Source organism: Orussus abietinus, unplaced genomic scaffold (genome assembly GCF_000612105.2).
Source record: "Orussus abietinus isolate OABI.00-Male unplaced genomic scaffold, Oabi_2.0 scaffold13, whole genome shotgun sequence".
Classification (NCBI taxonomy): domain Eukaryota; kingdom Metazoa; phylum Arthropoda; class Insecta; order Hymenoptera; family Orussidae; genus Orussus; species Orussus abietinus.
Window position 1 is genome coordinate 298,964 of NW_019394887.1, and position 23,333 is coordinate 322,296.

At 49.6% G+C, this 23,333-nt stretch overlaps 1 protein-coding gene across 8 annotated transcripts; it reads right to left on the bottom strand.

The window, feature by feature from the left end:
• Window positions 1-5: 5 nt before the first annotated feature.
• On the bottom strand, window positions 6-23,333 carry LOC105696837 (sodium/hydrogen exchanger 9B2). 8 transcript variants are annotated; one of them, XM_012419654.2, is made up of 8 exons: window positions 20,326-21,138; window positions 19,618-19,958; window positions 19,021-19,350; window positions 18,455-18,829; window positions 15,437-15,701; window positions 14,573-14,773; window positions 8,038-8,202; window positions 6-1,297 (listed from the first exon to the last, which is right to left on the bottom strand). In XM_012419654.2, the coding sequence occupies exons 3-8, from the start codon at window positions 19,338-19,340 to the stop codon at window positions 770-772; spliced, it is 1,854 nt and encodes a 617-aa protein (XP_012275077.1). In that variant the 5' UTR covers window positions 19,341-19,350; window positions 19,618-19,958; window positions 20,326-21,138; the 3' UTR covers window positions 6-769. The 8 variants fall into 8 exon arrangements, with proteins under 8 accessions (XP_012275077.1, XP_012275069.1, XP_012275043.1 ...); XM_012419646.2 differs by having other exon boundaries at window positions 19,618-20,163; XM_012419620.2 differs by lacking the exons at window positions 19,618-19,958; window positions 20,326-21,138 and adding an exon at window positions 23,186-23,333 and having other exon boundaries at window positions 18,455-18,802.

Here is a 23,333-nt window from a genome sequence, read left to right on the forward strand (position 1 = left end):
AATGATTCCTCTTAATTCATCGTTTATTCGTTTAACTTCTAAAAGTGCCTTCAAGAAATCTGACGAGGGCACGAAAGAAGAATGCAAGCATTAAAATAAAAAACTAACACATATCCAATTTACCGAAAATAATTTTATTCCTAATTCGGCACGCTCGCTTGTTTCTGATTTTACAATTAAAATCGACTAAACAACATAACTACAATTAGACAATATTTCGATCCTAACTATATGGATTTCCGCTTTCAGCGAGAAATCTACAAATAATGCCCTCGCGGTAGGATATATTGATAAGGATATATACACAGAATGCACAGTTTCTTGTTAACGATAAGACCCAGCTTACCTCAGCTCCAAGCCTACGAGACCTCTAGTCCTCGTTATCAAGTTTCATTTCAAGATACAAAATCCCCATTTCAGAAATCAGGGTTTCCTATCTTCGGCGTTCCCCTCCAGGACGTCCCCTCGTTCCCGATGGAAGATCCGCGTGTTCTGCAGACCTGGAGCTGAACTACGGGACAGTGGTCCTGGTCAGAAACTTCAGATCCGATATGGAGCGATAGCTTTGGCAGTTGCTTTCAGCAAAAGTTATTCAAGATGGAGAGGATGCAAAGCGTTCAGCTCTAGATCTAGTTCCTGGCATCTAGTCTCGGTTGAAGGTACAAAATCTCCATGGCAGGTCGGGACCTTAATCGACGACGAATACTCTTTGCGTCTAGCTCCAGGTCTAATCTCGCTTCAAGTTACAGAATCGCCGGTGCCTCGGAGGTCAGGGTTTCCTCTCTTCGGCGTTCTCCTCCAGGTCGGGGTCCTCGTTGATGATGGAGATGTCCCTGATAGAGGGTCTGCGAGTCCTCCAGCCCTCGGGCTGGACCACAGGGACAGTGGTCTTGGTCAGCAGCTTTGGGCCTGACAAGGAGATGACGATTGCCCCGGTAGGGGCCGTCAGCAAGATGGAGAGGACGCAAAGGGTTAACACGGTTTGCGCGTACGTAGCTTGTTCCTCATTTTTGGAATCCACCTCGTCCAGGGTCACTGGTCCCAGGGCCGCTTGAACAGTGGCCTTGGCCATCCAGGACAGAGCTATGAACACTTTTTCCTTCAGGTTCAACTTGGACCCGACGCCAACCAAGATGGTCGCTGCGATGCGGATGACGATCCCTGCCAAAAGACAACCAATGCCTAGGTACACCGTGCTACCCTCCAGCTCCGAAATCTTTATCTGGGTCCCGGTCACTGCGAACAGGATCGGCTCGAAGATCATCCAGAAGATCTCGAAGGACGTCGCCACCGGGTTCTAGGGAGGAAAAGTCAGATTAATCTCCGCTCTTATGCAGGACTCTGGTTCTAAAGAAGAAGGTATTGCAACGGAAGGAACCAGATGGACGAGATGACAAGACTGGACATTTAGTTAATATTCTTTTGTACTAATATAGTCTTAAACTTATGTACTTGCGCTACTTATGTAATAGACTGTAAAATAATTAGTGTAATAAAGAAAGTTAATGAATAATAAGAATGAGTACGTTTAATTAGACGAGTATGTCTAGCGAATCCTCTAATTGCCTCTTCCTGATCCTTGAAAATCACCCGTAGACCTAAGTTAATGTTAATTCTCTTGCGGTGGGAGAAAACTTTGCGTGCCACCTCCTCGGTTGTCCTGTGATCCTGTTAGAAATCGAAAATTTCAACCCCTAAAATTTTCGCTCGGGAGAGACTCGGTGCCACCTCCTCGGTTATCCTATGATCCTGTTAGAAATCGAAAATTTCAACCCCTAAAATTTTTGCCCGGGAGTAACTCGGTGCCACCTCCTCGGTTGTCCTATGATCCTATTCCACCTCTGGCGATTTGTAACAGGAACATAGAACAACCGAGGAGGTCGCATGGAATTCTCCCGGGCAAAAATTTTAAGAGTTGAAATTTTCGATTTGTAACAGGAACATAGGATAACCGAAGAGGTGGCACCGAGTTTCTCCCGGGCAAAAATTTTAGGGGTTGAAATTTTCGATTTCTAACAGGATCATAGGATAACCGAGGAGGTGGCACCGAGTCTCTCCCGAGCGAAAATTTTAGGGGTTGAAATTTTCGATTTCTAACAGGATCACAGGACAACCGAGGAGGTGGCACGCAAAGTTTTCTCCCACCGCAAGAGAATTAACATTAACTTAGGTCTACGGGTGATTTTCAAGGATCAGGAAGAGGCAATTAGAGGGTTCGCTAGACATACTCGTCTAATTAAACATACTCATTCTTATTATTCATTAACTTTCTTTATTACACTAAATATATTACAGTCTATTATACAAGTAGGGCAAGTACATAAGTTCTCGAACTAGTTTAAAAGAATATTAACAAATAGTCCAGTCTTGTCATCGGCTTGAGATCTCGAAGAGGATCCGGCCATCTCCTGGGAGCTCGATGTAAAATCCAAGGCAAGGATTCCCTCTGCTACTCTCTGGAAATTCCTTGAAATCATTCCTAATTTTTATCCCGGGTACCTGGATAATACCTTGGTACTTCCATTGAATGATGACAAAAAAATACGGATATTCCATCAGGGGGGACAGCACAGGATGCGAACGCGCGATCCTGCCCGTGTGCAATCTCCCGATTCACTCGTCGACAGTCGTGGTTCCTTTCCGGAGAGGTGTCGCCTTTCGAGCCTCGACTCGTCTACAAGGCGACGTGAGTTATTCCCCCGACACCGAGTAGCGTGCTTTCAATTAATGCCAGCCACGAAATATCGTCCCGCTTAATAATATCTAGTTAACGTCCTCCGTCGCCCACCAGCGCCGCTAAATTACCGCCATTAATATCGTAACGAAGGTGTCGCCTCTGCGTAGACGAGGCTCGGATCTCGATACACGGAGGAAAGGCGAGGAGCTTGGACTTTTTTCCTCCCTCTCTCGAGGTTGCTTCCAAATAAGTGCCCTTCAAAAACCGTAAAGCCGGAGTTCCCGTCCCCACTTGCCGAGTCGGTGTAACTCGTGTACTCCATTTGTTAGGAAAGAGAGATAAAAAGTAGACGAACGGGAGTCGCGATTCCATGCGCGATATTGGCGCGGAACTCTGCCGCCTCGATCGGCGAAACGCTCGACGATAATTCCCAGCCGACGCTAATTGAACGTAAGCTCCTCGATGCGGAGAGGAAATGATTCACGTCGCCCGAGGCAAGACGTGAAAGACGATATTTCCGTCGCGAAGTGCGCGGCTACTTTATCGGCCATTTTATCGCCGGGGCCCTCCGGGAGAACGGATGATCGCCCTAATGACCGGAATTGATCGCCGCGCACCTACCGCGATTTGAGAAATGGACATCCCCGGAGACCGCCGATAAACCATCATCTCCGAAATATTAATTAAGGGGACGGCAACGGAGCGACCGTCCGTAAAACCGTCCCCTGAACCGAGGGGGCCGAATCGTTTCAAATTTGACAACGCGAACACGGAGTTTATAAAGAAGGTCCTGACCCTCGTGGAATTTTAATTTTCATAGAAAATTGTCAAAGATAAAGGAAACTTCTCCGACGCCACTTTCACCTCGCCTTTAAGGGAGGGCTCGAATTTCGACTTCCAGGGAAGTCGGGGAGGAACTTCCAGATTTTTAGGGATCCGCGAAATGAGACGCAAAGTCCGAGGAAAATCCTAGGTAAAAAAGGAAAAGAGAACGATCCGTGGGCACACTCGAGGAACCGGGTCCCCGAGGGAGTAGCCGAGATTGAAAGCCGACTGGCTCGACCTCGAGAGGAGCGTCTTTGTAATTATGCAAAGTGGCCGGACCGCTCGAGTAATTCGAGGAGCACTTCCTCGGAGGAAGATCCGACAAAGTGGCGAGCGAAACCGGCAGCGACTGTTCGGGGATTCGACGTGGCCTCGGAAAAACGGGACGTCGACCCGGGGGCTCCCTCGGGAGTCCCGAGGACCGAGGGAAGAATTAACGCGCGCCTTTCGTCCTTTCGTCCCTTCGACGGCGGTGCCCTCGCCGTTTCCGCTCGCTGCACCGGAAGTGCCCGATCCCGACGCTAACTTATTCCTAAGGTCGCCTCGGATGATAATGGCGATTTAGTATCGCCCGGAACGCGGTTAAATCTGGTTACGCGATCGCCATTATCGCGAGTCGACGTCGACGCCTCCAGACAATGTACAGGGCGTTTTATAGTTCCTTTTCATCCTTCGAATTTGGATCAATACCCTTAACTACGAAACGCAAAGAGATGTAGTTGAAAAGGCAGATCTTGAAAATATGTATTTTTATTTTTTCGGGTTTCCCTGGATCTTCGGGTCGAGAGGAGGGATTCCCGGTAAGGGAGATTTCCGCGGTTTAATTAGTGGGACTCGCTCGTCCGGGCGGGCGAAAACCGGGAGGCGTCTCCGGGAACGTCCCTGTCATCCCGGCGGGTCCTTCGGGACTCCTCGCTTTAGCGAGCGAGTAAATACGAGCAAACTTGGTTCTTAGTTGTTAGTTCCTCCGCGAGTTTAAGTTAAGTCGGGTGATTCCGCGACCTCCCTCGCGCGACACCGCTAACTGGAATAACTACCCCTAGCTAGGGAAATTCACTAGGCGAGTCACGTGGCCCAGATGTCGACCCAACTTCTGTTTTCTCTCTCTCTCCCTGTCTTCCTCGTTTCTTTCCTTCTTTCGCGAGCCTTCTTCCGCTTTATCTTTTATAGCCTTTCCCCTCGGTTCTCCCGATAACCTTCAAATCCGGGGCACATCGATCGGTCATTTTCTCCCCTCGCTTCTTCGTTCATTGATTTCTCCTCGATTCGTCATCCATCGGTTTCGTCCTCGTCTCTCCCTCCTCCCGTCAAATTTTCGCGTCTTCCCGCCGTTTCCCAGACATTTCCATGATAACTCCCCAGCCTCGGCATCCCCCGGAACAAGCAATACCTCTCCCGGCCCCGTAATTCCTTCATTCCGCTTTCAGTCGATTCCCCGTTTCCCGAGTTTCCCGCGAACTTTCCCAGCGGACTCCCAGGCGAGGCAATTCCCCAGGCAAGCCGCGAGGAGCGGACACTTTCTTCCCTTTCTTCCCCCCATCTCAAGCAATTCTCCTCTGTTTTCTGTCTGCTCGTTTCTCTTGGACCGCTCGACGGGAAATTTACTAGCCGAGACCGAAGGGGAACTTCCCCCCGAATCCCACCGAGAGGACGTTCGGGCGATTTCGCTTTCGATCTGAAAAGTTCCGAGTTCCGAGTTCCTCCCCCGTGATTTTCCAAGTTCAATCGGCGCCCCCCGGAAGTACCTCCCTCCCAGGGACCCTCGAGGTTGCTACCCCCTTTCCCCAATTTTTTTACTTTTCGGACGCTTTTACTCCCTCGGGAGGGGGTGGCTTCGAAGCACCCCCAATTCCCGGGATCCACCTTCGACGTCGACGTCGGGTAATGACTCCGCAGACGTCCTCCACGGGGTTGCACGTCTCGACGGTTAGCTTAATTGAACGCTCGAGTGCGCTTTAATAAAGGAGAGTACACTTTTATCGAGGTGGGGGAAGGGGGAAGGGACGCGCGATACGAGCTCGATTCTTGGTTAGGTTCGCCTGGCTATCGGAAAGCCGGATAAGGGTGGAGATACGGATGGGGTTAGGACTCGGTTGGGAAGGATGGATGACGGTAATGACGAAGCGAGGGGTGGTTAGGATGAGGGGGAGCGGGATGGGTAAACGTGGTCGCGATAACGGGAAGGGATGACGATGGTGATGATTGCGGGGTTTGTGGGGGTGGCAAGTGTCAAATTGATAGCGGGCGTGGGCGATGATGTGGGGATTACGAGCGTTGTGGGGCTGATGATTGAGAAAATGATAACGGGTGCGGGTGATAACGATGGGGATGATTATGAGCGTCGTGATTTTAATTTACTTGTTTTGGGAGAAAAGGGGTGGGGAACGTTCTCGATAAGGAGGGAGGAAGAGAGTGGAGGGGAATCTTCCCCGGAGGTATTTATAAGGGTGGACTATCAGGGACGCACTTGGCGAGAGAAGTATCCTTTAAGTCTTCTTTGCTCTCCCACCTTACCGAGGAAACGGCCGGGAAAGGAAAATCGGAGGACGAGAAAGTAAACCAACGGCCGGGAAATTCCGTCGCGGAAAGCTTGCGGAAATTATCATAAAGTTCTGCTTTGTGTGCCCGGCTTTAACGGCGGAGCCTTAAAACTTCCCTTAAAGAAGAGATAATGTGGCGAAGCAAGTCTTGTCTTTGGGTTCAGAAACTTATCTCCCCCGTCCTTTTGGTCACGGTTGCGGAATCGCTGCGGAACGCCCGAAATTCTTGCAAATTCTTCCTCTTTAGGGAGGAAGTTGGGCTCGATGGTTCCCGCCTTTTAGATAAATTCTGTTTTACGGGTTTAAAGCGACTTTTCGGCGTGGGTATCTCCGCCCTTCTTCGGCCGCCATTTTGGAGAACCTCTCTCTCAACACGTAAGAAAACGGACATAAACCCATCCCAGAGACTTGGAAAAGTCGTCGTTGGAGCGCAATACTCCCGTCGTTAAACCGACAGAGGGGGAAGGAAAAGGCTCGAAAAACATTGAAAGGAAAATGAAAAGATGGAAAAATCGATTGCATCGGGCCGGGTTTTTCTCGTCGCGGCCTCCGTCATCCGCACTCATTTCAGGGAAGCTGATCGAACCTGGATGATCAAACGTCACCCGGAAAAAACATCCCTTATGCGCCTCCACATTTGCAGTTGCAACCGCTTCCCTTTGCCCCGGAAAAGGAGCCACAAAGAGACGACTCGGCGAGCCCGGAAAATCCCTAACGATACGCGAAGCCGCGGTCGAACGAGCTTCGAAAAACGCGAGAAAAAAGCCCTCTCGGAAAACCGAAGGAAAATTCCGGGACCCAAGAAGGGACGAGTCTTTACGCTAATTAAACGCGAATGAGTCTAATGTGCCGCCCCTTCGGTTGGGCGGTCGCGGTTTCCGCGATGCAGAGGCAGTCCGCTTGCCCCACATTCGGATGTGCCTCCGAATGAAAATCAGGTGAAAGGGAGTTGTCACTTCGGTTAATGGGAGTCATGGCGGGGGTATTGTGCCGCAGAGAAATTTTTTCACTCCGTTTTGGAAGTTTCTTGAGGAAAGACTCTCTTCCCCGGGAAATTCGGAATAATTAGTTCGACGGATCGGGTCCCGGAATTGCCACTTTCGGCTGGAATTAATTCCTTATTCTAATTGGGAGGACAATTTATCCCGAGGGGTAGTTCTCGGAATCTGATACTCTCATTAGAAACAATCCGACGTCTCTTTCCGACTCGGTGTGCGGCCGCGCTCGATACTTGTCCTGGTCCAGGGGTGGCTATAAGTTTTATCGCTTGCCCCAACACTCCTCGTAAATCCGGAAACGAGGGCCGATATCCTGTCGAGGAAGGTTTCTTGGGTGCAGGGTCCGCCATTTAATGGGCCGCTCGTCGAGCCGGTCAGAGGACACTTCCGGTTGTGATTTTCAAGGGAGGAAGGACACTTTAATGCCTCCGCGGAAAGTCTCTCGATTTAAAAGTAGCCCCGAAATCCCTTCCACCTCGAAGCCCCATAAAACATTTAAAATATCGCCTTCAAGATGACGTCTAAAATTCCTATCACTTTTTTTCTTTTTCAAGGGAGGAAAGTACTTAGCGGGGAAAAATGATCTCGCGAGAGGGTAGAAATTTATCCCTTAAAAATGTCGGCTCTTGGGCGGGGATCATTTTCGGAATTGGGGCGAACCTCCGGGGAGGAATTGGGTCGAGCTATCCCTGCACCGAATTTATAAGAACCTCTGCTCGTCAATTTTGACGGGCCTGGACTCGACTTTCTCGGCCCCGATTCCTTCTTCGAGGAAAATAGCAATTGGCGGAGAAAAATAGTCTCCGGGAAGCTTAATATGAATATATTAATAATATACTCATATTAATAAAGCCGTCACGGTGATATAATTTTGCGCGTGTGACGAAATGCCGCAACGATTTCGCCCAGTATGTCGGAGGAATTTAGTCGAGATGCAGCATCCCTGGACCAGCCCGGAGGAATCTCTCGTCGTCATCGCTAACATTTCTATACTCACATCGTCCACCTCCCATCCTTGTTTTTGCCAGAAGTAACAGCTGACAAAGGCAGCAGCCACCACTGCCAATGGACCAGCTCCTCCCAGCTCGATAGCTTCGCTGCCAAAAACAGCCAGCATCCCTCCTCCCAGCAGCATCAGAACCCTCAGGGGGACCATGAAGGGCTGAAAAGATCCTCGCATCAGTAAAGCCCAACGATTAGAAATTAACCTTCGCCCAATCATTTCCGAAACGCCCTACCCCCTAAACTGTCGGATTTGAAAAATGAAATAAATCCGGTCAACGAAGTAATAAAGCATCGCGCAATCGTTATCAATTTACTCGCTCTCGGGGTGTCCGGAGCTTTTTCATATGAGAAAATTGGTAGTATTTTAAATGAGGGAGCCGAAAATCCTTCTCGCGGCCCGGGAAGAGTGTTGCGATATTGCGGTAAGCCGTCGAATATTGCGTCCGACGCTTATACGAGCCGTGGCTGCGTAATGCTCTCGCACACGAACCCGGCAGAATGTACCTCGGGTATATGAGCACGCGTGGGGTGGCTACATCCATCTTATGCGTCCGTATATCGCGCGCAACGGCGCAATACCTTGTACGCGCCCCTCGTGCTCATCGATGTCCCTTCCTGTAATGTGGGTTGGAAGTCATAGAGCTCGTATCGAATCTCTATCAAGGCGTAACGTAAACTACGAAACTCGATGGAGTTACGCCCCAAATACGAACGTACCGTTAAATAACCAAAAGGCGATATTTCTTAAATATATAGAAAATATAGGAAAAATGAGTGAGATGAGATAGAGATGCGATGGGAGGATAAAAGGGAGGAAGACAGGGAAGATGAAATTAACCATTCCTGCTCTTCTCTGGCGGAGGCCTTAAGTCCTCCGGGGGATGAAAACCGAAGAAAAATATCCCATCCCTGGGAAAGGGGATGAAACGGGACTCGTATCGGTGGATCTCGAGAAGTTTCGGATGATTCGTTATTCTCCGGATCCAACTCCCGACGAGCAGGGATGAAAAATTGGAAACGGGCCGCCGGAAGCGGAATAGGGAATTCCCCGGAAAATCCGAGCCAGAAGAAACGAGGACGGAATTCTCAGGATTTCACGGCTGGTCTTCCTCCTCGAATTATCTCCTTTCCATGATAAGTCCTTGTAGGAGGACGGAGTTACGTTCCACGAAATGTGATATCCAAAATTAGGTCTAGCCGGGTACGAAAATGGCCGATATCGGTGGATTTAATGTGACCAGGGTTGGGTACGCGTAATATGCGTGCTTTTCTCCGTATATATCGCAACGTGTAAAAGACTTTGACATCGACTTAAAGGATTTAGAATCACTCGACGAGGCGAAAAGTGCATTTCCCAAAAACTCCGAATGCACCTAAGGCTCGAGTGCACTGCAGGTGACGATGCGGCAAAAGTGCTGGCTGCAACTTCGCGTCTCGACCCAGGACACAGACCTCTAATTCGGCAAATCGATGTCTCGCCCCCAGCCTCGGCTATACCCACATACATACCCCCTATATACTAATATGCACCCAAACATATATGCCTAAGAATTGAATTTCAAATATTTCTGCGATCGATACGTGCACGTCTAAAGCCACGTATAAATACGTACATATATAAGACGTATTATATATATACATATCTATACACGTGGGTGTATCGATATGTATATGCCCATGGATTCGAACACACACATCCGGCTGCAGATTAAACCTCCCTTATCCGGAAGCGTTCGCGAGACGATATCAGCCCAAAATCCTGCACCCCCAAACCCCCCTCTACCCCAACAGCCCACCCCCTGGAGATAGTCCGTGTTAAAATATCTGCAATTCATGAGGTCTATCCTGGGCCGGCCAGCCAGGACGAGCTTTTGAAGGAACGACAAAAGCGCATCCTGCCCCCGGGGGCTTTATCGCCCCCGAGGGCCTCGGACCCTCGTAAAACGTTGCGCCCAGAGAGGGGAGGCCTTCTATCTCGTTTTATCTTGTTTCTCCTTTTTTCTTCACTTTTTTCGCCAGCGCAGTTTCGGTACGATTCGCGACTTCGCGGTTTTCAGGGCGCCCCTGTTAAAGGCGTGGCGGGGTAATTTGTTATTACTTTGATAGCGATTCACCCACCCACGTTGATAGGGTTGATAAAAGTTTGTCTTCTATGTCTTCATCTGGTGATTTTTTCCGGGGGTGAAGACAAAGCTTCGAAATTTAACAATCGACCCCGACCTGCCCCAAAAGCGCACTTTATTACGACCCTCCTGTTCCGGTTGCAAGTTTTCCCCTTTCGACCAGATCCGGGCGGAATTTCTTCCCCTGGTGGGCGACGATTCGTATAATAAATTTCCTCCGGGGACGATGCCGAGCCGAGGCCGAAATTCCGCGTCCGGAAAGCCGCAGGGACGTCCTGGGGGAAACTCGGAAAACCGTGAAAAACGACCCGCGCCCCACTCCCCGCGAGGCGGTGCCGGAAGTTCTCACCTCGTGGAAATCAATGCCACCCCTCAAGAGACACGCGTGTAAGGGATGTCGTGGAAATTCCTTCCCGAACTCGACGGAGATGTCACCTCCCGGTGTCTCGTTAAGGTGACGCGAAATTGGCGTCAAAGAGTTCTTCATGAAACTTTTCTCCAAAGGGGGGGTTCTTTTTCCCGCAAATGTTTGGATTTCGGATTATGAAAGCTTCTAAAACGATATCTTCGATGGACGATGTAATAAGGTGGAGACCGGAAGTGGGACCGGAAGCTGAACCAGAAACCACGTGGTTTCCCCGGCTTGTTAAAGAGTTGCGGCAAGCTGAAAGCGCCGGAACTTTCGACGGAAAGTCGCGATCCAAACCCTCCGGCAGTTGCGAACTTTGGACGTCCCCAGGTTTTTGCGAGGACTTGTAGACGCGATTTTCGAGTTTGCTTTCGGGTAACGCCGCGTTCCGGGAACTGTAATTGGGGGTAATTTGCGGCAGACATGGAAGGGTTGCAGTGGTTACGGGCTGAGAAACTCCCCCTGCGGACCTGCCATTTTTCCAAGACTTCCCTCCACGGTCAGCCTTCCATTAAAAATATTTCCCCATAACGTCCCCACTCCTTTACCCGTTCCTAGTATGTATAAAAATACATTAATATTCGCCAAACACCCCGGATAAAGAAAACCGAGAACCAGAATTTCCGCGGCCGTCAAGCAGCCACGAGGTTACCGGAAAGACCTCGAGGCGATCGGCGTCGGGCGTGAACCATAATGGCGGCGTCTCCCTCGAAGAAGCTCAGGGTCGTCGGTAATCGATATAGGGAGGAAAGCGGAAGGGAAGGAGCCGTTTCCTCTCGATTTTTCCCGATAATGCCCCGCCATTGTCCGCGGCGGCGTATCCTTATCCAGGACTTCTCCCGTTATTCCCCTAATTAAAAGTTAAGGGGAAGTCGCAAGAGTCGGCGCCATCTTTATTCCGACTCGTCGAGGCGACGTCCCGAGGGAGGTTTTGAATCCATTCCAAGGGGAGCTTCGATTTTTCTCCATGTCCCTCCCCCGCCCCCCACCGGGAGGGCCACTTTGTCGAACCGAAAGGGAATCCCGAGGATTGTCAGGAAATCAATTTCTCCTTTGTCTCCCTGCCGCCCCGGCCATTCTGGAGAACATACTTCCCACTTAGGGGAAGGGACGCGATCTTCCTCCCGGGGGTCCTTCGACCCCAAAGCGCCCCTCGCCTTTTCTCGACCCTGCTTTTTCCACGTTTTTCAGAAAAGGACCTCTTGGGGATCAACCCTTTTCTGTATACCCCTCTTCTCGTTTCCCCAGATAGGAGGGCAGGAGATAGAGGGGTCGGAAACGCAACAATGACCCGGGATAAATTCTCACGCTTCTTTTAGATTTTATTCGCCACTGCGCTTGCTTTCCAAAAATTAAAAAAGATGCCGAAACCAAAACCCATTCGGCCGGGAATATCGCAAAAATGCCGGAGAACCCGAAAACCCAAAATTCCGGGAAACTTTGCGCATCGACACGCAAAAGTGGGAGCGTACCGATTATTTTTTTTTTATTTCAAGTTTTCCAGCCCCCGCTTGGAAACGCTTTAAAATAAAAAATGTATTTGCCTCTCCATGACCGATTTGAAAATTTCGCTGCAATTGGCCCACGGAAAATAAATAAACGTTAACCGTCCGGGTTTACTCGAAACGATTTACATACAGGTTATGCGTCGCGTCGTCATAAAATAAAAAATATTTTGCGCAACTTCCCCTGCTTTTAACGTTCTAAGCGGAGCGGTTTTATGGAGTTATCCTTTTTTTGCCCGCAGGACGACAAATCCTGCGTCCAAAAAACCGGCTATATATCCTTCGGGACGGTTTGTAAAGTCGGAAGTCCGGAAGATATCTCCATATTGAAGCTCGAATGGGGCGGCAGGGAAAAAGAGCGTCTTCCTTCCATTTCTTCCATTCTCTCGATTTCTCCCCGTCACGTCCCGGAGTGAAACGCGTCCCGCGAGTCGGGACTCTTTTGATCGGGAGAATAAGGAGGAAAGCACGCAGTCCTCGGTTCGATCCGACCGAAAAGGGATCCCTCGGCGAGTCCCTTTACGGTTCGTTTGATCTCCACATTTGTCGGCACCGGGATATACTTCGCTATTCCGGTCCAGGACCTCTTCCTGGGAAGTTTACGAGGACACGTCGAGGAAACGTGGCTCCCGGGTCTACCTCCGTCTTGCGGACATATGCAGGCCTAACCTCGCTTCGATGTCGACTCGGCGGCGGTTCGCGCGCGACTGTGGGGTGCAGAAAAAGAAATGCCCGCTACTTGGAGAACGCGCGATGACGCTCCGGATAAATGGAAATGGCGAACGGGGAGGAAAGTTGGAAAGCAGATACTAAGTCTTTCTCGACTTTATTGGACGCGAGAGCGATCGAAACTTTCGAAAAGGCGGGACGACTCGGTGATATAATAAGGACGGCAGACGCGGAGGAGAAAATGGAGGACGCGAAGGAGAAGCCTTTTTCCAAGATTTCAAACGGATAAAAATCAATCAAACTCGTAGTTATATCGGATATATTTGCTGCCGATAAATGACAATACTCCGGTGAATAGTTCCCTGCTTTTGATACTTCCTTCATCGAGAAGTATCTCTTTGAAACGGCGGCCATCTTTGGGAATGAAAATCCGAATGAATATTTCCTTCCTCGAAAATCCCTCCGAAACGAACGTTGGCCATTTTCGCGGACGAAAATCCCCGTGGAAACAAAAAGCGTTGAGGGGGAGGGGTCTTAACCCAGGTCCGGGAACACCGTGGAAATTGCGTTCCTCCCGGGTGAAGGCGAAAAACGAGGGTTTGGCAAGGAATAGCTGGAGCTTTCCAGCGAGCGCGGCAAAAACCAATAATGTCCGCGAGGTCGCGACCCGATATCCCGAGGGACGCAATAATGGGAGCGTCGCGACGCCGGGCTCCTCCTCGAGGGTTTCGGACGTGTCGGGAGACGTTTCGACGGCGAAACGGGAAAGCGGATTCCCCGTCAACCGGTGAAAATTCGGCCTGACTCCGATCCCGGGGTTCCCGTGGGATCACGCCCGAGTATTCCCGGATATGGGAAGAGGTCGCTAACGAAGAACCCGAAACTTCTTTCTCCATTTTTCAGACTTTTCAATTCTTCATTTTTCGCACCCCAATGAAGTGATTAATGAGCGGCAAATTATTGATTAAAAATTCAATAATTATTCGACAAAGGGTTTATGAATTCACCCCCCGATTATACAATACTCTCCGAATTTAAACCGACCCGGGACGTGTTGGGCGTTCAGAAACTGGGAGAAAAATTCGGCTAAATGATTGTAATTTGAAATCAATTAAATCCGCTGCCGCGTAAGTGGATCGATAGATACGTGTCACCGGGAATCGATTCAACCGAGTCAGGAAATTAACCGCTAATCTGTTAAATTAAATCGCCAATTTGCTCCCGGTCCAAGTGAAATTTAATTTGCTGTCGTCACCTTGTTTAGCAAAATTCCAAATTGAACGTTTAACATTTTTCAGGAAAATGGAAATCATTGTGGTGGATTTTTCGCGTCCCGTTTGGTAAACGACATTCGCGTTAATATGAAGATAGTAATTCGCGTTAAGTGATATGGTCCTAAAAAATCTCCTGAGAATCTTTCCTATCGCAAAGTCGATTTCTCCGTTTTTCAGGAAATATCTTTCGCTTCGTTTAAAAAACCCCGAACCTTCGGAATATAAAATCGAACCGATCGAAGGCGATTCAATTAATTGACTCCCGACCTCCAATAATTTGATTAACCCGCGAGGGCGGATTCCTGATTTTTATCCGGATTAATATGCGTCTCCCGACTGCCGGGAATATCGAATATAAGAGCTCTCCTTTTTTTCTACAAAATCCTTAAAAACTGAATTTTTATGCATAAATGTTTAATCAATTTTCCCTCCCAGACGGAAACCTGAAATCCTGTAAAACGTAAGCGGCTCGAATTTCCAATGGCGAAAGATATACCGCGGAAGAAGGGGAAATCATTTAGAGATGTAGAAAAATGTAGATACTTACGTCTCCTTGTTCGGGGACATATTTCGCCAGCCAACCCCAAGCGACTCCGAATCCGAGACCTCCGATAATGGCGATTGGTCCTTGAAGGATCTGATACCATAATGCGTCATGGGAGAACATTACGCTCTTAACGATCCCATAGATCGCCACGGAAGCTGCGTCGTCGATCCCTGCAACGGCGATGATCAACGTCGGGATACCCTGGAAAAAAGATGGAGCATATTATCGATTCAACGAGTCAACAATCGGCTCGACAAGTTAATACTTTTTTTTTTTTTTTTTTGTAATAGGGATGGCATGTACAATTTATTTATAGGACAAAAGTGAGGATTGTTAATCATCCTCTATACAAAATATAGAGAAAAACGAAAAACGATATTTTTTTCCCTGTGCGCGACTTGACTCACCCTGTACATCTTCAATTAAATCATTCAATGGAAAGCAAGGATTCTCCGTAAAAGGGAAAATTTCCCGACGGGACGTAAAGTTGATCCTCGGGGGTCAGGGTAGGTCGGGGTCGGAAAGGAGCTTCCCCGGGAAGAGCGGTTCCCGGAGCAGGGATAAAGGGAGAGGCTCGCTTCCCGTCCATTGCCCGTGGAATTCCGCTCCGCGGCTGCCGCACCGGAAATATAGAGCCGCATCTTTCACGGATGCTAATGGAGGCTCGTATTTTTGAATGGCGAGTCGCGGGAGGAGACGAGAGACCCTTCTCGAATCGAATCGAGATGTCCTCCCGTTCTCGAGGATTAAGCCCGCTGGATCTCAAACTCCACTTTTATTCTTATTTTTTGGTAAGAAGTAAAAGCAAAAACGGAGCTCAAAAAGCACGTCCAGAAGAGGCACATTCCCTCCGGGAAATCTCACCTTCGCAACTCCATAGCCTTTTTCTCTCAACCTGAAGAGGCAGGGAACGACGACGGCGGGCGACACCGCGGCGATGATGCTCCCCAGGAGGAAACCCCAGATCCAGGGCAGTCCTATCAAGTACCGGGTGGAGACGGCCACGACGAAGGCCTCGACGCACCAGGGGATGAGGCCCAATTTCGGCACCGTCAGCTTCAGCTTCTTCAGGGCGTCGGGGTCCAGGTCCAGCCCGGCCCTCGTTAAAATGATCACCAAGGCGACTTTCCTGCGGATCAAAAAGCGAGCTTAAGTTGGAAAAAAAAAAGAAAAATCTGACGTTTATCTCTGGTTACTTTTGGAAAGTGCTCTGAGAAGTGTTTTGGCATTGTTCTCCAGGTCTTAGGCTGTCTTCGAAAGGAATTAACCCAGAAACGACGCGACTTTCTGGCGGGCCGCCCGGTCGGGCCGATCAGCTGATTTTGACAGCTCGCGCGGTGACAGCTCCGTCGCTCCCTCCCCGGGTTCTCGGGGTTGACACCGAAGAACCACTTCCGGGGACCCGATCCCGCGAAATTTCCCCAGGGGATTAGAGGCCATCTCTCCCCCTCGACGTGCACGTCATCGACGTCGACGAGATCGCCAAAGCTCGCCGTTGTCTCCGCGCTATCTCCCCGATTCGCTCCGGGTTTTGAAATGCAATGACACCTCTACCCCGAAAAATCGACACGAGGTTGAAAACTGCAAATCGAGAGGTTTTGACACCCCTCGCGAGACTTTTCGATTCGTGATTCCGACGACGCGCGAAAAATATAATTTTTTACATTTAATTTCATTTCATTTATAAACGAAATAATTGCAATTATTTAAGAATAAAAATATACCGCGTACTAAATTATGCGACACTTCGTCCTGGGATGCGAATTTCTGGGGTTCAACATGAACGGTCGATCAGCTGATTATGACAGCTGCCGCGTGGGAGGCGCACTTCGGATGCTCGAACTTGGTTTGCGCGTGTAAGTCGTCGCGTCCCCGACACGCACGCGTCGTCATGCGTATCCGATTCGTTGCGTAATGTCAGTTCGCACGTTACGTCAACCAAGCGACGCAATGTCCCGCCCGAGCCCAGAATTCAGAGCCGTCGAACATAGGCCGGGAAATTCAAAACTGGATTTTTATCCTCTTTGTTTATAGAAATGGCAAGGTAAAAAATATATTTTTTGGGAATTCAATTTCGAACTATGGAATGAACAAAATCCAGGAGAACAATTTCACGCAACCGCTCCTTTGGTAGCCCACGAGCATCCTCCCAATTATTGGAATTGGAAATTGCGGCATTTTCCGAAATTCCCTCTCGGTGTTGCGTACCACGAGGGTGCGTGCAAACATATTAGATCTCTATCTAGGATAGATCCGAGCCGAGTAAACTGATTCCGGATCGTTTCCCCCATACGACGCAAATTGCCCCGGGATATTCTCCGGATTTGCGGAGTTATCGGCATAATGGGGCGCTCAAGGAATATGCTCCCTAACCTCTAATTCCGTACCTGAAGGGCTTTCAACTTGAATATCCACCACTTGTCTCACTTATCGCGCGAGTCCCTTCCTGTGTCGGCGTCTCTGTGATTTCGAATAATCAAGGAAAGACGCGAAAGCTCGAAAATTCATCCCTGAGAGACATTGTAATAATCATAGTATAATGAAATTCTGGTCTAATCATTGTTTTCAAGATGTCACGGGACGAAGCCGACACTCAATCGGGAATTGATTTCAAACATATGTGGTATCTCCCGGATTTATCACCGATCGGTATCGAGCACCTCGTGACTCCCTCTTATCAATCTGGTACAAATACAAGATGGGCAGACCTCGTTAACGTTTCGTAAGAAAATCCCCCGGTACGATTTCTCAGGAGTCAACTAACTGAAGTTCCCTTCAAGAGTGTCAATTACATCCCAAGCGGAATTTTCCGCGATACTCGACAGTAGTTGTGACATTTTATTCTTTCCCGTCGTATTTTCGTGAAAATTGAAAGGTTGAAATTTTAAACGAAAATGTGTATCGCAATTCCTGGCACTTAGGGGTTTCGAGAATCGAGAAATTCCCGGGTTTCGAGCATCCGCGGAAACGAAGGGAGGAGGGATGAAATCCGTTCCCGGTTTTTACGGAGGATCCTCTGGGAAGCGCGCGAGGATTTTATGGAGAGTTCCCAGGTGTCAGCCGGCTTCTTGCGGACTTCCTCGGATCTTTTTAGGGAAGGAAAGGGGATCGTGTCGAGAAAGCTTGACTCGATCAGCTCTTGTCACTATACGAGTCCTGGAGGAGAGCTCGTAACTCTCTAAGAGACGCCGAAAGACCCGCGAGGACTCCTGGATCCAAAGTGGACCTTAAAGGACGATATTCCAGGATTCGGGAATATGTTTGCGGCGTCGAAGACCATCGAAATCTTCTTGAAAATTAATTTCAAGTATTGAGAATTAATTGATTAATTATTGAGAACGTCGTCATTCTGTATATTATTTTTCCTAGAGAAAATTCAGAAACTCGAAAATTCTCCCCTTATACGGACATAGAAAGTGGGGACACTTTCCCATGAGTACGACGCTGAGTAAACGAAGGGTTCGTGAGCATTTTACAAATCGTCGAAGAAGCGCCGCAGATTACCTAATAAGTTAACCACATTAACAGTCCGTCTGCGACATGGATGTCATTAGCGGATGTCAACGCGCGTGTTAATTGGCATAGGTGACCACGAGAAGGGACCCCGACCTTAAAACTGGCAATTTCGAATCACTTTTAGAATTTTAAACCGTTTCGCTGGGAGCAAGTATATCGATTCAAGGTTGAAGGAACCGAAGACATTTCAAGGCCATTCGACGCGTTCTCCAATAATATTCTTCAACCCTTTCTTTCGGCGAACGCGTTTTGCAATTAAATCCTGCACCCCCTTATTTTCGCAGAACATGCCAGCGTCATAACCATAAAACAAAGAATAGTAATAAATAGTAGGAAAGAATTCCCATTTTATCCCTGAAGACTCACCGAAGATTGGCGACGATGGTGCCGTAGCTTCCTTCTATGGTGACGAGGCCGGCGTTCTGGAAGATGATGCCGGTGACGAGCATGCCGATCAGGGCAGGCAAAGTCGTCAAGGAGAAGAGCCAACCCCCGAAATGTGCGGCTATGCAGAGGGATGCCAAACCGAAGAGAGGCCCCCCAGGGGCGGCGTCTTCGCCGATGATGGAGAAGACGATGCCCCAGAGCAACAGGCCCAAGAGGAAGAGGCACAGCACTCTGGCGAACTTCCTGTAGGTCGGGCAGAAGGGCTGGGGACACGCTTTCCTCCATCCCGGGGGCTCCCAGGATGGCGTGTCGTCACGGCCGTGACATCTTGCGCAAAATAGATACAACCATGATCTGGAAGTCAACGCATCACTCTTCACCAGGGCGACATCGAGTACAAGTCGGGGAAGGCTCAAGGCAGGGACAAAACGGTGAATTATTCACAAGTTATGGAGAAGACGCGGAGAATCTACGTGGAGCTGTCCCGCGAACGTTATTTATACGTTTTGAGAATTCAAGTCTATAAGGTCGGAGGGTGAACTCACCTTTCGAGTTCCTCGGAATACTCGATTTTGTCCCTGATGGAGCTCGTCAGGCTCATCGCCGATTTTTTCCTGGTGGTCCCGTTGACGCGGCCATTTTCAAAGTCGAACTTGTGCTGCGGGATATTTTCGGAACTGCCGCCATTGCTGTGATGCAAAATCGACTTCCGTCTCCCGGGCTCGGAATTGGGCTCGGAGCTGGCACTTATTCGCCGATGGTGATCGAAGGCGGGATTATCGACCCCGAGAACTTGATCACTGATGGAGACGCGTCTCTTCCCCGGTTCTTCGGGCGGCCTGAGCCTCCCCGGGTCGTTCTCCATGATGGCGGCTCTGGAGAACAAAAATTAATCCTTATGCTCCTTCGAAATAAATTCACGACAGAAAATACACGCAAGGGTATTCGATTCAATCGGAGTAATTATATCGACTTTACCGTTTATCTAAACGATTTAGACCGTTTAATTGGATGATTTGAAAAATATGCAAGAAACGTTACTCCGCCAACTTTCAAGAGATTTCACTGGGGACGGTAAACGGAATACGGAGACACGAGCAAAGATGTAAAAATTCCAGGAAAGGAAAATCATTAATGTTCACCAAGTGCAACCGAGCCACCTCGTTCTCCACTCGCGGCGTCCTTCGTTGGCGGTCTTCGCTTCTCTGTCCGGCCGCGACTCGGCGTTCTCCAAGGAAAAGAGGAATGGCGGATCACGCGGATTTCCGAAGCGCGTGACCCCTTGTTTTCCCTCCTCCGGAGAAACGACGCTAATCGTTTGGGACCACGCCGGGTCCTGACGTCTTTAGCACCTCGGCGACGTCGCCCAAGGTCGGCCTCCTCCTCTTCTTCGACGTCCTCTTCGGGGGTGCCGCACGAGTCTCTCCGCGGTCTCAGCGCGAATCGAACGCGGACGCTCGTTTGTCCATTGCGTTATCTCGGCCTGATTATCCGAGATCGCGGAAACTCAAGAGGAATCCCGGACGCACTTTCTAGCCGAGAAGGCCGATCCTCGGAACGGCGTCGCGACGCCCTAAGGCGACTTGCGAGCTTAAATCCAGATCTAGTGCTCGCATCGTGGCGTCTCCAAACGTGTTGTTAACAATTTGTAATATATATTTTTTATTCAAACAATGCCAGAGAAGAATCTAAACATAAGGCGTAAGTCCTTTTCTTTAAAAAAAAAATTAAATAATATCAAATATTAAGCGAGGGGGCCATTGGACGCGTTCGTCCGGGGATTTCCGGAGTTTCTCACGATCTCTCTCTTAATCCTATATTATTATTTACGTTTCAGGCTTTCGTTTCACCTTGGCGTTGAGGAAGATCAGTGACAGCTCCTCAAGCGTTTCTTGAAGACATTAAATTCCCGTTATTCTTCAATAACTCTATCGCTCCACGCCGAGTGAGATTTCACGAGCAAGAACGACTGCCTGATGGAGAACCGGACTTCTTTTCAGGTTTCAATTTCTAGCGGTTTCCTTTCAGCTTCGCCTTTCAAAATCACGTTCACACTTTTGTGGAAGGACGGCTTTTCGGAGCGGCGACTCTTTCTCACATTTTCCGCTTTTTTATCCGTCCGGAGAACGAGATCAGCTCGACGACTCTTGGAGAGCCGAAGAACTGAACCGGAGAACTCGCGAAAAATTCCTGATAAATTTAGGCAGAATTCCCGGATATCCCGCGAACGTTTGGAGAACCCTCGAAGGATATGACACCCACGTTTCAGGAGCTTCTTCTCGGCGCCTCGTCGGCTCGCTTTCGGTTCTCCATTTTCTATTCGAAGAATCGAAGGTGGGCTCTCTCGGCAGCGACGTCGGTGTCGTGTAAACTTCAAAGGCTGGTCAATGACTGATTCGACGAGCGAAGCTCGACGTCCTATCCCGGCCGTGGTGGGGCTAGCAGAAACGTGCCAGCTCGACCCGCTATAGAGAGAATAATTGTTATCACGGCACAGGATGGGCACAGCTGGAACCTCATTGACAGTCCGTCGAGTCTCTGTCAAGTTGACCACTTGTATGCACCGACAATTCCGAGTCGAGAGCGTGGCGGCCGAGGGAAAAGAAAAACTTAGCCCCCGACCGAAACGAAAATTCCAGCCCCGCTCGTAAACCGCGATCGTTCGTTTCCTAGCGGCCCGAATTTCCGGAGCGACAAGAAAAAAAAATTAGACGATGTTTACTTTCAATTTACTTTCTTCGAGCTGCTTACTTTCAACGCGCCTTGGTCCGAATCAATTGAGCACTTTCCTCGCGTAGGGCGTACTTTCGCGTGTTTCGATTCGCCGGAGAGAAGACTCGTTGGGGGAAAAGGTTAAGGCCATCGAAAGGTATAAAAATGCATTTTCCGTTGAACCATTGCATCGAAAATTTCAATGGCAGATCCAGGGGATTCGGTTCGGCCGACTTGTGAAGCCGCCGTCAAAATGGCCACTTGTATGCACGAGCGGCTCAGATATGAAGGGCGGTGGCGCGAAAACGCATACACCTGCGAGCACCTGCGAGCACCTGCCCCCCTGAATCCACCTCCACCCACTAGAGGGACTTATGCCACTCGGCTCCCCAGGGCCATTTCCCTAATTACTTTCGCTCGATTTCGCGCTGCGGTGAAAGCAGTTTCCGTAGGCTTGTAAAGGGCGCGTCTCTCCTCCGGATGCGGGGGATGCACCGGATGCGTTTCGATCCACGACCGAGCCCATCGATCGAACTCTCGATCCATCACGAATCGAATCGTTGCCGCGTAAATACGCGACGGCCCCCAATTGCGGAAACTTTAACTGCAATTGTGGGGAAACGCGAGGACGACGACCCTTCTGGTTGAGTTATGGCTGTTGATGCACAATGCACGCGGATGATTTATGCGAGGACTCACGTGACCCACGCATTATTCCGTAAAATAACGCGCAAGACGATGCGATCCCCGCGCCCTTGTACGCGAAGTCCGGGGACTCTCCTACGGATCACCACTTAGGAAATCGTATCGCGTGCATCCACGGCGTGGAAAATCTCACGGCTCGTTAAATCATAGAGCTCGGGGTAAAGTCGCATGACTCGTGTCTCTCCGTGAGCGAAGACCCACGATTAATGTTACTCTTACGTGAAGAATCGCCCGACCCACGTCGACGAGCGTATAGAGTCGTTCCACTCACGCGGCGCATCCGCCGGTCGCGCGTCACCGATTTCTCGATTTCTACCCGACCTCCGGCCAATCAGGCGCGAGTTTTCCGCGGAAGCCCCAGATCGACTCGTTCCGCAATTTGTGACACACCCGCCATTAGGTCGGTCGAGGTCGTTGGTGCTCGGCACGGATTTCGCGCCTCTTTAGTTCCTCTTCGTGACATCACCTAGATATACCGGCACTTTTCAAAAGCAATTTTTTTTAGAGATTCAAATTTTCTAAGTATCGGCACGTTCTTTAGGCGTTCGCGAATCGCGTGCCAAAATTGCAATGAATGAAATTTCAAACGATCCGGTACACCCGGTTCGGAGGAAAGTTCCGCGAGCGAATCCCAGAAATCCAGGGAAGCAGTTTCCTCGGAATGCAGCCTCGACCGGGCCCGACAAATTGGTCGACCGCCATTATCGAGGCTGTGGGTGTAAAAAGTCACATCACCGGGCCGATCTTCGCGAGACATCCTCCGTCGGCGGAATCCGGCCGCGGCCGCGAGCCGCGTCGCGGATTTGCAATTCCGATGGCACCTCGACCTCGGCCCTCCTTTCGCTTCCACCTCGAGGACGATTTCCGAGGAGGGGATCTTCCAGAATACGATATGAAGAAGTGCCGGACCCCTTTCGCCCTACCTAAGCCGCTGTCGCTCCAAGAAGAGGGACGATCGGGATTTCGGGTCCCGGGACGCCAACCAAAATGCATACCAAAATGGAAACCCCGAGAAAAGCCGCTCTTTGCTCCCCCAAATCTCCCTCTCCGCCCCTTTGATACGCCGACAAATGGATTCCCATATCTATCGATATCCCCGGCTTAACTCCACTTTTATTACGCTGCCGTGTATGTAATAAGAGCAAAATGAAAAACGCAGAATTTATTGAATTGTCCGCCAATGGTGGCGGAGGGTTCGCGGAGAAAAATAGGGGTGGAAATTTCAAACTGTTTCTAATTGGAATAAACTGATGGGCAAGTGGTCTGAAATTTATTGTATTCCCTGTTACTAACCTGAAATCCTTCCCCTCTTTCTGGCATTTGGGAGCAAAAGCTTGAAATCTGGCCGAAATGCGAATTCTCATAAGTCGAGGCGACGTCGGGTCTCGGGCGTTTCTAACCTCAAAGGAAAGACGAAGTCGCGAAACGTCGGCGAGAACTT